Here is a 14,456-nt window from a genome sequence, read left to right as displayed (position 1 = left end):
CAGACACCTGCATCTAATCTAGACAGACAGAGTGCGTGTTGGGCAGTTAGAAAGCCTGACTTCCAGACGTGGCCGTACATGGCTCACCTGGGAAGTTTTCGGGTGGCAGATTCGCAGGCTCACCCCGAGTCTATTGAACCTAAATCTCCAGTGACAAGACTCAAGAGTATCTATTTTCCAAAGATCCTCTCAGCTGATGCCCTGATAGACATTTTCAAAACCAGTTTAATTCTGAAATTGGCCACTCAGTACTACCAGGCTCTGGCCCTGAGCACCGTGAAGCATTTTCTATGTAGGTTAAAACACATCTGCCTCAGGAGCCCTCAAAGGGAAGCCGCCCTCCCACCTCTGGGGGCTCTCCTGGACGCCCCGTCAAGTCTTATGAGTGAAGACTCTTACATAGCGGCTATAACGAGGTACAGAAGATCAAAGCTAGAACACGTGAGCAATGACCTTGTGTCCAAGTGAAACACAGGACTTACCAAAAAAAAAAAAAAAAAATCAAGAAGCCATTTTTTCATAATTGTAAATTCAGACTTAGTGTGGATAAGAAAGAATGTGCTTCCTTATGACCTGTGCCTCGGTTTACTCTGACGACGCCTCCAAAAGGATTCACGTCTCATCAAAATTTCAAGTTGGGACTAATCACCAGATTAATTCTGATGACTGTAAGAAGTAATACTTATAATCGGACTGTACCTATAGCTTAATTTCTATTTATCACTTCCTCCTATCACTCCACACTGTAACACTGACAGTAACAGACACTTTTAAGGTGCCCTTGGCCTCTGCCCATTATCTTGGGTCCAGGGGCAGTCAAGTCCCCTCCACCCACGAGGACTTGCCCACCACCATGCCTGCCTTCTCCCCAGTCCCAGATGTGACATCCTGTGCCGAGGGCTGAGGCAGGCTCCGGCTGGCTACCTGCAGTCACGGCCCAGGCCTTCTCTGAAAGCTGCCTGACCAAAGACGGGCCACCAGACACACCTCATCACCTTCCAGCCGCCCCCCACCTCTGTGTAGAACGCCCCTGCTCCACACCGCCCCTACCTCTGTGTAGAACACCTTATGCTCCACCACGTTAAGGTCCATCGTGAAAAGCCGGGGCTGCAAAGTGGTACAGAACGTGTTGCCTTCCATCAGGCCTATCTGGGCGTTGGCAGGCTGGTGTCGGAGCAAATGTTTCTTAGGCGGGACCATGTCCTGGAGAACCTGGGACAGGCAAGGAGGCACCACTGACCAACTGCCGCTTAAAAGCAAACACCTCCCACTGCAGTATCTAAGCCAACCAGCGATCTGAAAACCACAACTGAGATGGATGCTTAAGACAGATGCCCTCTCCTTGGGGAGTATGTGTTTCATTCGCTGAAACTGGGTCGTGGAGAGAGACACATCAGATCCACTTAATTCCTACCGGTCCAGAGGAACCCTCTTAAACCAAACCAAAGCCGCCACAAGAACAAGGCCACCGGGCTGTGCTCTACGAGAAACCAGCCTTCTACCTCCCCGGCCCTGAGCAGTCCTGACACGGACATTAATGCAAGCACACTGCCATCTGCCTATCTGAGATCAAAAAGACATGTGCAATGACACTGGGTTTACTGCACGTGAATTAGGAATTCCGCATCATCTACAACTCAAATGTGAAGGAAAAAAAAGTCTCACAAGTTTTGTTCAAATTATTCCAGTTCTGGTGATAGAAATCTCACCTCTTTGTGCGGTTCCATTATCACGGTCACGCTTTTTCCAGTGACCTGGGCCAGTACCTGCAGCGAATGCATAGCCTGTTTTCTCACAGTGGAGTTGGGAGAGGTGACTTCTCGAACCAGGTCATGCGTCACATGGTGGAAGGACTTCTCCTGGGCCGCCACGATCTCCTCAGCTCTCTCCTCGTCCTTCAGGGGCGTCGCGCACCGCATCAGAAGCTGCTCCAGCGTGGTCTTGGCCATGGCGACGGCCCCGTTGGAAACCTGCAGGCCAAGCTCCTTAGCGCAAAAGGGGGAGGCTGCCTCAGCCCCCCGATCTCCCCCCCAGCCCCTGCCACACACCCTGTGCCAGACCGCCATGCTAAGAGCTCGATCCAGAAGGACAGGCCCTCAGACACCCGAGAAAGAGAGCCGGCAGGAGGGCTCTGAGCTGTCCCTTTATGCTGTAAGGGTATCGAAGCGTCTGCGAGAGCAGATCTGCAGGACCGCCCCCCAACGGTCCTCCAGGCAGACCGTGTCCTGACACAGCCTGGCTAGGTACAGGGACCCATCACCTACCTCTCCGGTCAGGTCCATCATGACAAAGAGAAGCGCTTTGAGGAAGGTCTGCTGGTTCTGCAGAACCCACGTGAGAGGCAGCCGCTCCATGAGGAACTTAATGGACACCACGCCCCCGAGCTTGGCATACCAGGCCTGCTCGTAGCAGCACGCGCACAGGCGTTCCACGATGTAGGAAAAGAGGGGCAGCTGGCACGCCTGGAGAGACACGCAACCCTACCGTGTTGCTGCCACTCGTCGACAACAAGCCTTTGTCGAGCGCCCGCCCCCGGGGCCTTGCACCCCGCAGACCCCATCCTCCTCACCCGCTCCTTTGAGCCCAGGATGATACTCGCAACGTCAAATATCACAGCCAGGGCCACCTCCCCGATCTTGCAAAGCTCCTTCTCTTCATACGCCATACAAATAGCTATCGCATCAATGAGAACCAGGGGGTCCATTCCTTTGGAGCCGTTTTCTTCGCTGTGAAACATGGCCGTGCTGGGCTGGCTGCCCACCTGGTAGCAGGGGAGCAAGAACGGACCTGAAAGGAGAGGCAGAGCGCATGCGAGACGCTGCAATTAGCTGCAAAACATTCTAGCCCCTCCAATGGCCAAACTACTCGTTTTTTTCCTTGAGGTTAGCAATTTAATAAAAGCCAACCCCGATACTTTAGACCAACTCTGGTTAAACTGTAATTGTCTATGAACTAAGTGGTCCGACTCGCCCTAAGCCTATTGTTCTGAATGTTTTCCACTGCACACTGTGTCATTTTCGGATTTCCTCAATCACAATTCAAAGACGTTTTAGTTTAAAATGAGAACCACGATCAGGTATCATCTTTAAAAAAAAAAAAAAAATCATTAGCCAGGCCAAGGAGTGCAACGCAGGAACAACTGCGGGTTATGTTTGGACATTCCTGACACACAAGCAACAGTAAGAAGCAATGGGCTTCCGTGATGAACCCAACCCACACAGAGAACAGCCTGCCAGCCTCCATTCGTTCAGGCCTGGCAGGTACCCAGCAGGAGGCAGCATGGGAGGTACCGAGAGGCTTCCAGATCGGCTGAGGTCCTGAGAAACAATCCAAGTGTTAACCACACAGCCCTGACTGTTCAGGCCAGGAGAGCTACAAAAAAGCGGGGGAGGTTCTCCGTCCTACAGTGTTTGGAACAAATTACCTATTAATCAAGGGTGTGGGCCTTCAAGGACACAAAGTGCCACTTGTGCGCATGCCCCTGACCAGTGCTGGTCTGGGAGAAGCTGCGAGACTGAGCTAAGGTGTTCAGAAACTTCAGCATTTTTACTGTCCTTTCCAACGTCACCAGTCTGGGAGCTCCCACTGTGGCACAATGGAATCAACAGCATTTCTGCAACACCAGGATGCAGGTTTGATTCCTGGCCCAGCACAGTGGGTCAAAGGAGCTGGCATTTCTGCAACTGTAGTATAGGCCACAGCTATGGCTCAGATCTGATTCCCTGGCCTGGGAACTCCACCATGCTGCAGGGCAGCCAAAAACAGAAGAAAAAAAACCAAAAAACAAAAAACACCAGTCAGCAGTGGATGCGAAACAGACACAAACAAACAGCCCTCATCACTAGAGCTTGAGAACCCCTGGAGCAGAGGCAAGGAGCTCCCAGGCCAGGGGAGGGGCGCGGGTGCCAATCCCAGGAGCAGAGGAGACACAGCCTGGAGACTGAGGAGTGGCAGGCGGATGATGTGGGAGCGGAGGCTGGGTGTGAACAGGAGACCAGCAGTAGTGTGACCACTCGCCGACCCTGTTCTACCCCAGAGGGCCCAAAGTACTCAGCCCCCACGATGAAAAACAAAGGACCAAAATGTTCACCGGGTGGTGTTTAACCGATAAACTCAGGCAACAATTTTCAAGTGATGAGAGCACCCATCGCTGAAGCACCAACTATCTCTGTCAAAGGATTTCGTGGAAAATGAGGAAACAAAAGCCAAAAACCAATCCGCCAAACTCGGCTTCTCTGAAACACCTCCTCCGACCAGGTTTTTTAGGCTCCCTGCGGAGCTCAAAGCACCACTTCGCCCCCGCTCACCGCACTGCTGGGCGACGGCCACCATGGTGTAGTGGCGAATCAGGCTGGCCACAAAGGGCAGGGCGCTGGGCCGGAGGTCTTTAATGACAGCGGACATGAACGCCCCGGTCAGAGCCTGCTCAAAGGTCTTCCGAGCTGGAGTGTCCTGCGCTTTGTAGCGATGGGATATGATGACATTCGGTATGGTCTTTTCTGTAAAGCTGCAAGACAGAAATTAAAGCCACCGTCAAGACACTGAAGCCCTGAGCCGATGACTCCCCGACCCCTTAACTGACTGTCAACCTGCCCGCTTCCCTCGTGTTCAGACAGGCCTGCCTGGGTGCGTTCGTTTCTCTGCTTTCGTTTCAGCAACACTTGGAACCAAATAGGATGAATTTCATACGAACATTCACAGCCAATGGTTCAAGAGTTACCAAGTATGTTCTACCTAAAATGAACAAGGCCACGAATCAGAGGTAAATTACAAAACGGCAGCACCGAAGATATTTTCATAATTTTTTTCCATTTTAAGAAACTTGTTTGATTTTGATCTTTTAATAATTAAATAAGCCAAGTTATAAGAAGTAACTCAATGATCAAACAGGGATGGAACACACTATTACCTAAAGGCAGTTGTATCTCTCATGTGTTGAAAAATCACACCACTGGTACAGAATCAAACGGGGCTGTGGTCTAACTGATCAAGGATTTACTGCCAGGTATATGAAATTAACAAAAACCAAGAAGGCAGAGTTAGGGATGCATACATCCTAAGGATAAGAACTGGTCATTGATATTTTAAAAATTATTAGTTTCTTAATTATAGGCCAATATCACTGATGAACACAGCTGCAAAAATCTTCAATAAAATAGTAGCAAACCAATTTCAAAAATACATTAAAAAGATCATACACCACGATCAAGCAGGATTTATCCAAGGGGATGCAAAGATTTTTTAATATGTGCAAATCGATCAATGTGATACACTATATTAGTAAACTGAAAAACAAAAACTGTATGATCACCTCTCAGTAAACGCAGGGAAAGCTTTTGGTAAAAATCCAACATCCATTTAGGATAAAAACCCCTCCAGGAAGTGGGCAGAGAGGGAGCCTCCCTCCACACAGTGGAGGTCACATATGACAGACCCACGGCTAACATCCCATTCAACGGTGAGAGGCTGAAGGCAGTTCCTCTCAGAGCGGGAGCAAGACAAGGATGCCCGCTCGCACCGCTTTCATTCAATGTAGTTTCAGGAGTCCTAGCCACCGTGATCAAAGACAAAGACAAGGAGTCCAAACTGCAGAGGAAGAATTGAAGCTGTCACTGCTGATCACTGACGTGAAATCCTAGTTCACGGGAAAGTCTAAAGACACTACCAGAAAACCACTAGAGCTCATTGAGGAATCCAGGGAAGGTGCAGGAAACAAAATCAATTTGCAGAAACCGGTTGCATTTCCATACACCAACAATGAAGCACCACAAAGAGAAATTAAGGAAAAAAATCCCACTTAACCATCACATCGAAAAGAGTAAAATACCTAGAAAAAACCTACCTAAGGAGGCAAAAGGCAGAAGGCCTACACTCTGAAAACTGTAAGACACTGATGAAAGAAAATGAAGATACAAACAGAAAGAAAAATGTACCATGTTCTTGGACTGGAAGAATCAATTTTGTCCAAATAACTGTATCATCCAAGGCAATTTACAGATTCAATGCAATCCCTATCAAATCACCAACGGCATCTTAGACAAAACTAGAACAAACAATTTTAAAATCTGAATGGAAACACAAAAGACCCCGAATAGCTAAAATGATCTTGAGAAAGACGAACAGAACTAAAGGAATCGTGCCCCTGACTTTAGACCCTATTACTACAGTAAGTAAAGCACTATGATACTGGCACAAGAAAGGTCAATCGCACAGGATGACGATTCTAAACCCACACATTTACGGTGAGCTAATCTACAACAAAGCAGGCAAGAATATACAACAGAGAGAAGACGTCTCTTCAGTAAGGGTGCTGGAAAAACTGGACAGCTATACATCAGAGAATGGAGTTTAGACCATTCTCTAATAGCCTATACAGGAATAAACTCAAAATGAATCAAATACCTATGTGTAAGACCAGACACCACAAAACTCCTAGAGGAAAACATAGGCCAAATACTCCTCGACATAAAACAGAGCGGTATTTTTTTGGCTGTGTGTCCTAAAGTAAGGGAAATAAAAGCAAAAATAAACAGGGTCTAATTAAAGCTTTTGCACAACAGAGGAAACCACTGACTAAACAAAAAAGACAATCTAAATACTTGCAAATGGGGAGTTCCCGTCGTGGCGCAGTGGTTAACGAATCAGACTAGGAACCATGAGGTTGCGGGTTTGGTCCCTGCCCTTGCTCAGTGGGTTAACGATCCGGCGTTGCCGTGAGCTGTGGTGTAGGTTGCAGACGCGGCTCGGATCCCGCGTTGCTGTGGCTCTGGCGTAGGCCGGTGGCTACGGCTCTGATTAGACCCCTAGCCTGGGAACCTCCATATGCCACGGGAGCAGCCCAAGAAATAGCAAAAAAGACAAAAAATAAATAAATAAATAAATAAATAAATACTTGCAAATGGGAGTTCCCTTCGTGTCTCAGCAGTTAACAAACCCAACTAGGATCCCATGAGGTTGCAGGTTCGATCCCTGACCTTGCTCAGTGGGTTAAGGATCCGGCATTGCTGTGAGCTGTGGTGTGGGTCGCAGATGCAGCTTGGATCCTGCGTTGCAGTGGCTGCGGCACTCACCAGCAGCTGTAGCTCTGATTCGAGCCCCAGCTTGGAAACTTTCATATGCCGTGGGTGCGGCTCTAAAAAGCAAAAAAAAAAAAAATGCAAATGACACGACTGATAAGGGATTAATATTCAACATGTACACACAGCTGATACAACAAAGGAACAAACCTGATTTTTAAAAAATGGAAATACCTGAATAGTCATTTTTCCAAACATTACCACAATCCAATTTTAAACATGTCACCCTGAGGGCGAGATCCCCACTCCCATGCCCAGGGAAACCACTGGTCTGCAGGCTCCGAAGTCTTGCCTTCCCTGGTTATTCCATATAAAAGGAATCACACCGTATGCAGTCCTGGGTCCAGCTTCTTCCCCTCAGTCTGGTGTTGGAGATGATCTGTTCATGTTGGAACTGTGTCAACACATCATTCCTTGTTGCCTGATTTTACCGTGTCCACATACGCCCATACCACACCACACTGCTTCCAGTCTATTGTGATCCTTAAGGCTGCGAGTTTCCCTCTAAATACAGCCTTAGCTGTATTCCATTACATCTGACCACGTATCATTCCCTTTCCCATTTCAGATCTTCTGCTGCGGAACTTTCATTCCACCTGAAGGAAGATCTTCCGGTGGGAGATTTCTGGGTTTTTTGACATCTTTATTTCACCCTCCTTCTGAGTCAAATTTTCACCAGATGTATGATTGTAGGTTGGCAGTTATCTTTCTTCAGACTGGAGATTTACTTCACTGCCAGGTTATCATTTGTTGAGGGTAATCCATCTTTTTTGTTCTGTCAGCTTTTAAGACTTTATCTTTTTTCCTGATTGTAGTTGTTCCACTTGAAGTATCCATGTGTAGACTTCTTTTCATATGTCCTGTTTTAGATTCACCAACCATTTTGGATATGTACACTGCTGGTTTTTCCATTGTTTCATCAGTTCTGGGAAATCCCAAGGCATCATGTCAGGTCTTTTCTCTGCTTCCTTGTCTCTCCTCTCTTTGTGGGACTTAAAGCAAACTGCGCTACTTCACACTATGCCACATGTCTCAATTCTCTTTTGTGAATTTTTATCCTTTTCTCTCTCTGCACATATTCTTGATAATTTCTTTTGACTTGTCTCTTACCTAAAGATTCTCTTTGTGCTTTTTTTTCCCCTTGAATCTGCTTGGGCAATTTTATAGGTTTTTCTCATTTCCTGGAGTGCTTTCTAGTTGGTCTTTTATTGAGCCACGGGGATCCTCCCATCTCAAGTGGGCACAGATCTATTTCTGCTTCCTGTTGACTCTGCAGACTCTTACCCATGCTGCCTTACTTCCCTGTGCACCTGGCTATCTTTGCTCTCTCTCCAGTGTTCTTCCAACAAGTGAGCACCAACTATATACACGGCATTATCTTTGATGCTATGAGAAACATGAAAAGACCAAGGAAAAACCTCTTCCCTGAAACTAACCACATAAGATGATACACGCACACATTGTCACAAAGGATCCTAATATAAAAGGTCTCAGCCTTAAGTGGTAAGGGCACGACACAAATACCACAGGATAAATACTTGAGGAAAGAAAGGGTCACTCTAGACGCGAAGAGCCAAAGGTCCCTTCCACACCCCCTACGTCAGCCCTGTGGATGCAACCTCGAGCCTCAGGGAAAAGAGGGCATGCCCCTGACTCTTGAACCTGTGCCCTGATGGAGACGGCAATAGCAAAGGTAGACTCTGACTGACAGAATTCTATTTATTTTCCCTAAAAGCCAAGAGAGGCATTACTGGGCAAATAACATGTCTTTCTCCTGACCTGAAGGAACACGCCTGTAACGTTAAAAAAAATCTGAGGAGTCCCCCTCCACCCCTAATTTTCTGCAAAGAATTAAGTTGCCAACATACTTAGGGTGCGCCAGGAGCTGGTAGAGCGCGTGCTTATTGTCCTCTAGGCTCATCATTGCCACCAGGAAGCACTTGATCACTTCCCACGCCTGTCTCCGGTAGTAGGGCTCGGTGTTTGCACTTTTCAGGCAGTCCAGAGCTGTTTCAATGGCCTACAGCAAAGAAACACAAAAACTGTAGCTTGTGGTCAAGTTACATGATCTTGAAAAGCTCTCACTGCAAGCATGTGCAGCACCCAGAAGAATCTGAACACGTATTTTCTCTTAAAGAAAGCCCAAGTGGACCTGCAGACAGGCTAACGGTCTTCTCCTGATGAAACCTCCAGAGAAGGCGACACAAGTGTGACATCAACATCACATGGTTCAGGAGTTCACGTCGTGGCGCAGTGGTTAACAAATCTGACTAGAACCATGAGGTTGCAGGTTCAATCCCTGGCCTTGCTCAGGGGGTTAAGGATCCGACATTACTGTGAGCTGTGGTACAGGTCGCAGACGTGGCTCAGGTCCCACGTTGCTGTGGTTGTGGCGTGGGCCAGCGGCTACAGCTCTGATTAGACCCCTAGCCTGGGAACCTCCACATGCTGTGGTAGCGGCCCTAGAAAAGGCAAACAAACAAAAACAAACAAAAAAATCACACTTTTCAAACGAAAATATGAAATGGAATGGACTGATTTCATGCTTAAATAACCAATTGGGCAATTCCAGAAATGCAGTGAGCTCAGAAATCAACCCAGAATCTGAGTGGCCTAAACTCAAAAGGACAAGACGGCTTTCCGAAGCTTTTACCACGTTCTCTCTTCAAAAGCTAAGAGGGTTTACTTCATGTTTCCAGCCAACCTGCACAGCCACAGACAACCTTTGACCCTCGTCATCAGGCGGACCAGGAAGGCAGGAGAGGAGCCATCACACAAAACTATCACTCGGAGTCTGGAGCTGCTAGGATCTCGATGATAACTGCCCGCCTATAAACCAAAGACCACGCCGTGCTGAAGTAAGACTTACCCAGGCCCCGCGTGACGGGCCAGCGAGGGGCTGACAGGGACAGTGAACCTCCTGCCCTCCAGACCCGGCCAGGCTCCATGGCACCGGGCGTGACCACGGCTCCTCGCTGCACCGCCCCGCCCTTGTGCCCAAGAGCTCCTGAGGGACCACACAACTGCCCATCCTCCCACCGCGGCTGAGCTGCTCCGCCCACGTCAATAAACCAGCAGGGATCATCTGAGAGGTCTATTTTTGAAGAATCAGTGTAACCCACGAGCCAATTACCTGCCCAAAGGAAGGACTGAAATTTTGCCAAAAGCATAAACACGCTGGCACTGGGCCTGGCCGTGCCGGGAGCTGGTTATCCTCTTCCCTACTGGCACCCTCAGCTCTGCAGACAGGAGGACTCCGAGAACACCAAGGAGGAGAAAAACAAACCACCACGGAGTCTCTGGAAGGCCCAGGAGAACCATGGAAGCCTGGCTTCTCCATCCTTTAGGCACCTCACAGGAAAACTATTGCCTTTTTTCCTTTTTATTTATTTACTTATTTTATTTTATTGGTTTTTTTAATTTGGGGTATATACTTTTTAAGGGTTTTTGCTATATTTATTATCACATTGCTTTCTTTCTTTTTTTTTCTTGTCTTTTTAGGGCCTCACCCAAGGCATATGGAGGTTCCCAGGCTAGGGGTCCAATCAGAGCTGTAGCTGGTGGCCTATGCCACAGCCACAGCAACACCAGATCCAAGATCTGCAACCTGCAGCACAGATCCAAGATCTGCAACCTGCAGCACAGCTCACGGCAACACTGGATCCTTAACCCACTGAGTGAGGCCAGGGATTGAACCTGTGTCCTCATGCGTGCTAGTCAGATTCATTTCCGCTGAGCCATGACGGGAACTCCCCCGCCACTTTTTTTTTTTTTTTTTTAAAAAACAACACTCACAGCAGGAGGAAGTTCCCAGGCCAGGGACTGAACCCGCACCTCAGCAGCTACCTGAGCCACAGCCATGACAACCCCGGATCTTTAACCCATCAGGCCACCAGGGAACTCCACGGGAAAAATTAGTTCTGAGGGGATTTTCCAGCTCTGCTTTGTCTATGCAGAGGTCAAGTATAAGTCAGGTATCCTAGTTAGCACTCTCGTACCAACCTGCCACTGACAGGGCTAAAGCAAAGAGAACCCTAACTTAAGGAGATTAGCTAACATGTGGGAACAGGATTTTCCCTATGATAATTTTGAACACAGAGACAGAATTTTAGTTGTATTTTCTTAGAAGAAAGTAGTGCCTAACTGGCAAATGTCTGGATGAAGGTTTGGATGAGAAACTGGTATGAGAGAGAGGGCAACAGTGCTCTATGGGGCAGGGCTGGGGGTGGGGAGACGGGGGACTGAGAGACAACGACAAGAAAAGGCCCCCGCAGGACATGCGCCTATGTGTTCAGGAAAATCTAGTTACAAAATATAGGTCACGGCAACCACTACTGTGGGTCAGGAGAGGGCAGAGCCCAGGAATCCCAGCAGCGTCTGGCTCACTGAGCGGCTGAGGCCCTCAGATACAGGCACAAGGCCGCTCTAAAACCCTTTCTGGAAAGGCCCACCACTACTATATACAAACGGCGAGACAAGGGTTTTGAAGAGATGTGGTGACAAAAGCGCTAAGAGAGGCGAGCAGGCTGGTTTAACGCCAAGGGGGAAGGTCGAAGGGGACCGTGCAGACTAATACATGCGGCCTGAAGGGGGTGACGCAGCACCGCAGAGTCAAAAAGGTGAAGGGGGACAGTTCCCAACACGGACCAAGCAGGAGCCGTGCGCTCTGCAACACGCTGGGGGCAGCTGTTGGATTCTCCACGCCGAGACAGCGATTCTAGAGGGAACACAGAGCTCAGAGAGCTGCCCGCAGTGGGCTACGGAGCCGTATCTGGATGGAGAACGGGATAAAAGCAGGTCCTCAGGCGGGACGCGGCTGAGGCAGGAATGGGATGAACTTGGGCTCTAAACAACACGTGAGTTCCCTTCGTGGCGCAGCGGAAACAATCCGACCAGGAACCATGAGGTGGCAGGTTCGACCCCTGGCCTTGCTCCGTGGGTTAAGGATCCAGTGTTGTCCTGAGCTGCGGTGCTCACAGGGGCACAGACAGGGCTCGGATCCTGCGTTGCTGTGGCTCTGGCATAGGCTGGCGTCTGCAGTTCCGATTAGACCCCTAGCCTGGGAACCTCCGTATTTCATGGGTGCAGCCCTCAAAGGACAAAAGACAAAAAATAAATCAGTAAATAAATCAGTAAATAAATAAACAGCACCTGACCTAAAGCCCACTGGGCATCAAAGGAGACTAAGGACCCGGCTGTGCTGGGCAAGCTCTCTTGGTCCCTCAGGAGAGAGGGCCCTGCCCAAGGGGCCCAAGTCCTCGGGGACAAGGCCACGGCCCCTGGTGAGGAAGCCCCTCGCCACCCAAGCTGGGTCCCAATAAACCTTGTTCGTTTTGAGTTAGAAATTCTCGTCCCAAAAGTACATGTTCTAGTTCCACACTTTCACACAGAAACTCCCTGTCTCCAACTGAACCGGACAGCATCCTGAAGAAACTCCGAGACGCCGCACGCTTACCTTCTCCATTGGGAGCTGCAGAGAGGCTTTACAGTCAGAGAACTCCACTGTGATGCTGGGCCCTTGCACTTCAGTCACGACATAGTGCAGCTTCTGGGACTCCTTGAGCATCTTCCTGTTGCTGCCACCGAATTTACCAAGGACGCGGTAGGCCACGTGAGAAATGCTGTCAGCGGGGTTGCGTAACGTGCGCCACAAAGCCTGAAAACCACCGTGCACCCATTCAACCCTTCTGAGGCAATGCAGCCACGGGGTTCCCAGTCGGAGCTCAGAAGTCACCCAAGGCTCCACAAGCGGGAACTCCTCCTCCCACCTCCCACCTCCCCCCACCCCACCGATCGTCCCCTGCTTGTGGGAAACCAACTCTATCCATCTTGGGTGTTCTTCCAGAGAAACCGCATGCTTTCACAGAAAGCGCACATATAAACACAAACGCGCTTCCATGCCCCTGGAAGAGAAGTGGCAACACTGTTCCACACAGCGCAGAGCCCAAAGGCAAGAACACGTAACCACACACCGTGCGTGCAGATTCACAAACTGATGGGCGAGCACAGAGCGAAACCCAATTTGCTGGGAAGGGCCCTGGCCCCGCTGGACGGCGCCGCCTCAGGTTGTCACTGCTCTTCCCGGCTTTACACCCTCCAAACACGACACAGACCTGACCGTCCACATCTGGAGAGGGTGCGGAGGGAAGACGGGTCACAGCGAGACCCGCGTTACAGGGAAGGTGAGTTTCTGCACACCTGGCAACCAGTGTGAGGACCAGAGCAGAGCAGCACTCGCCTGCTCCAGAAAACTGTCCTCCCACGTTTTTCCACCTCATCCTGAAAATAACCACAGCTCACTATTTAAATCTATTTTCTCACATCACCTTGCGTAACGACGCCAGCTATTAGCACCGTTAACCTTAAGTATCAGAACTGTTCTTTAAAGCAAAATCCCAATTTCCCTTAGGCCCCTGTAGGTCCTCAGGGGCCTCCCCTCCGTGACTGCTGGGATGGAGTCTCAGACTCCGTACCCTCCACCTGGCCCACCCTAAGCGCCCCTGTCCTCAGGAGAGGGGAGTTGGGCTCACCTCCCCGGGGAGGGGGGCAGCACCGGCCGGGCACGCGCACAGGGCCGATGCTGGCAGGCTTTGGCACTGAGCCACGTGCCCCGCAGGCAGGGTCACTGTCTCCCTAAAGCAAGAAGAGCCTCGACCTCGCCTCGCTAGAGCCGTCCGCCTCGCAGAACAGCAGGTGGCCCCAGAACCTCCCCATCTCCTCTTCCCACACAGCGCTCCTCCAGGCTCGGCTGGCCCCACGGTCTGCCTTCCAGACCACCAGCACTGCTCTCCAGTCAACCAAGCCTCCGAATGACTGGCCTTGGACTTGCAGGGTCTGGCCCAACCCCTAGGCATCTTCCCTCTGGATGGAGCCCAAGACCTCAATTTCAAGACAGGCAGGCGCGTCCAGGTGGCAGCCTCTGTTTACCGTCCGTCCAGAGACTCCTGCACTTTAGGAGTCACTGAGAGCCCATCACACAAAGCTGGCATTCTGGCCCCACCTGGGGCCAAATACTCTATGCTAAAGGGGCAGATAAGGAAGTAACAGGCAGCCCAGACCTGCAACAATCGCCAACCACATTACAGATCAGAAACTTCAGCAAAACATAGAGAGAAAAGCTGATAGCGGACACTGAGCTCTAACAACCAGAACATGTAAAATGGTTTGTAAAACCGCCTCGTTTCTCATCTGCCGTTTCCCTTGGGGCGGCCGGACAGCTCTGCTTCCCGTACGAATCTGCATCTCCTTACTGGGAAACTCAAGATCTCTCTGGGGTCAAGAGAGGACCCCCTGCAAGCAGCACGCCATCACACACCATCAACTTTTCGAGAACGTGACACTGCTCCAGTCACTTGAGACCTGCAGTGTCACAGGCCAGAA

General features: G+C 49.9%; 1 protein-coding gene across 6 annotated transcripts in view; it reads right to left on the bottom strand.

Annotated features, from left to right (window-relative positions):
• TRRAP (transformation/transcription domain associated protein) overlaps positions 1–14,456 on the bottom strand; it is a 117,904-nt gene that overhangs the window by 66,583 nt on the left and 36,865 nt on the right. For all 6 annotated transcript variants that reach the window (XM_047779536.1, XM_047779539.1, XM_047779538.1 and 3 more), the window contains 7 exons: positions 12,532–12,732; positions 8,945–9,096; positions 4,308–4,507; positions 2,570–2,787; positions 2,265–2,462; positions 1,710–1,970; positions 1,051–1,212 (listed from right to left, as the gene is read on the bottom strand). In XM_047779536.1, coding sequence (XP_047635492.1) covers positions 1,051–1,212; positions 1,710–1,970; positions 2,265–2,462; positions 2,570–2,787; positions 4,308–4,507; positions 8,945–9,096; positions 12,532–12,732 — 1,392 coding nt within the window. The remainder of the gene's footprint in view (positions 1–1,050; positions 1,213–1,709; positions 1,971–2,264; positions 2,463–2,569; positions 2,788–4,307; positions 4,508–8,944; positions 9,097–12,531; positions 12,733–14,456) is intronic.

The sequence above is a fragment of the Phacochoerus africanus genome, chromosome 5, assembly GCF_016906955.1.
Source record: "Phacochoerus africanus isolate WHEZ1 chromosome 5, ROS_Pafr_v1, whole genome shotgun sequence".
Taxonomy (NCBI): Eukaryota; Metazoa; Chordata; class Mammalia; order Artiodactyla; family Suidae; genus Phacochoerus; species Phacochoerus africanus.
Note: the sequence above shows the minus strand (reverse complement) of the source record. Positions and strands in the feature narration are given on the sequence as shown.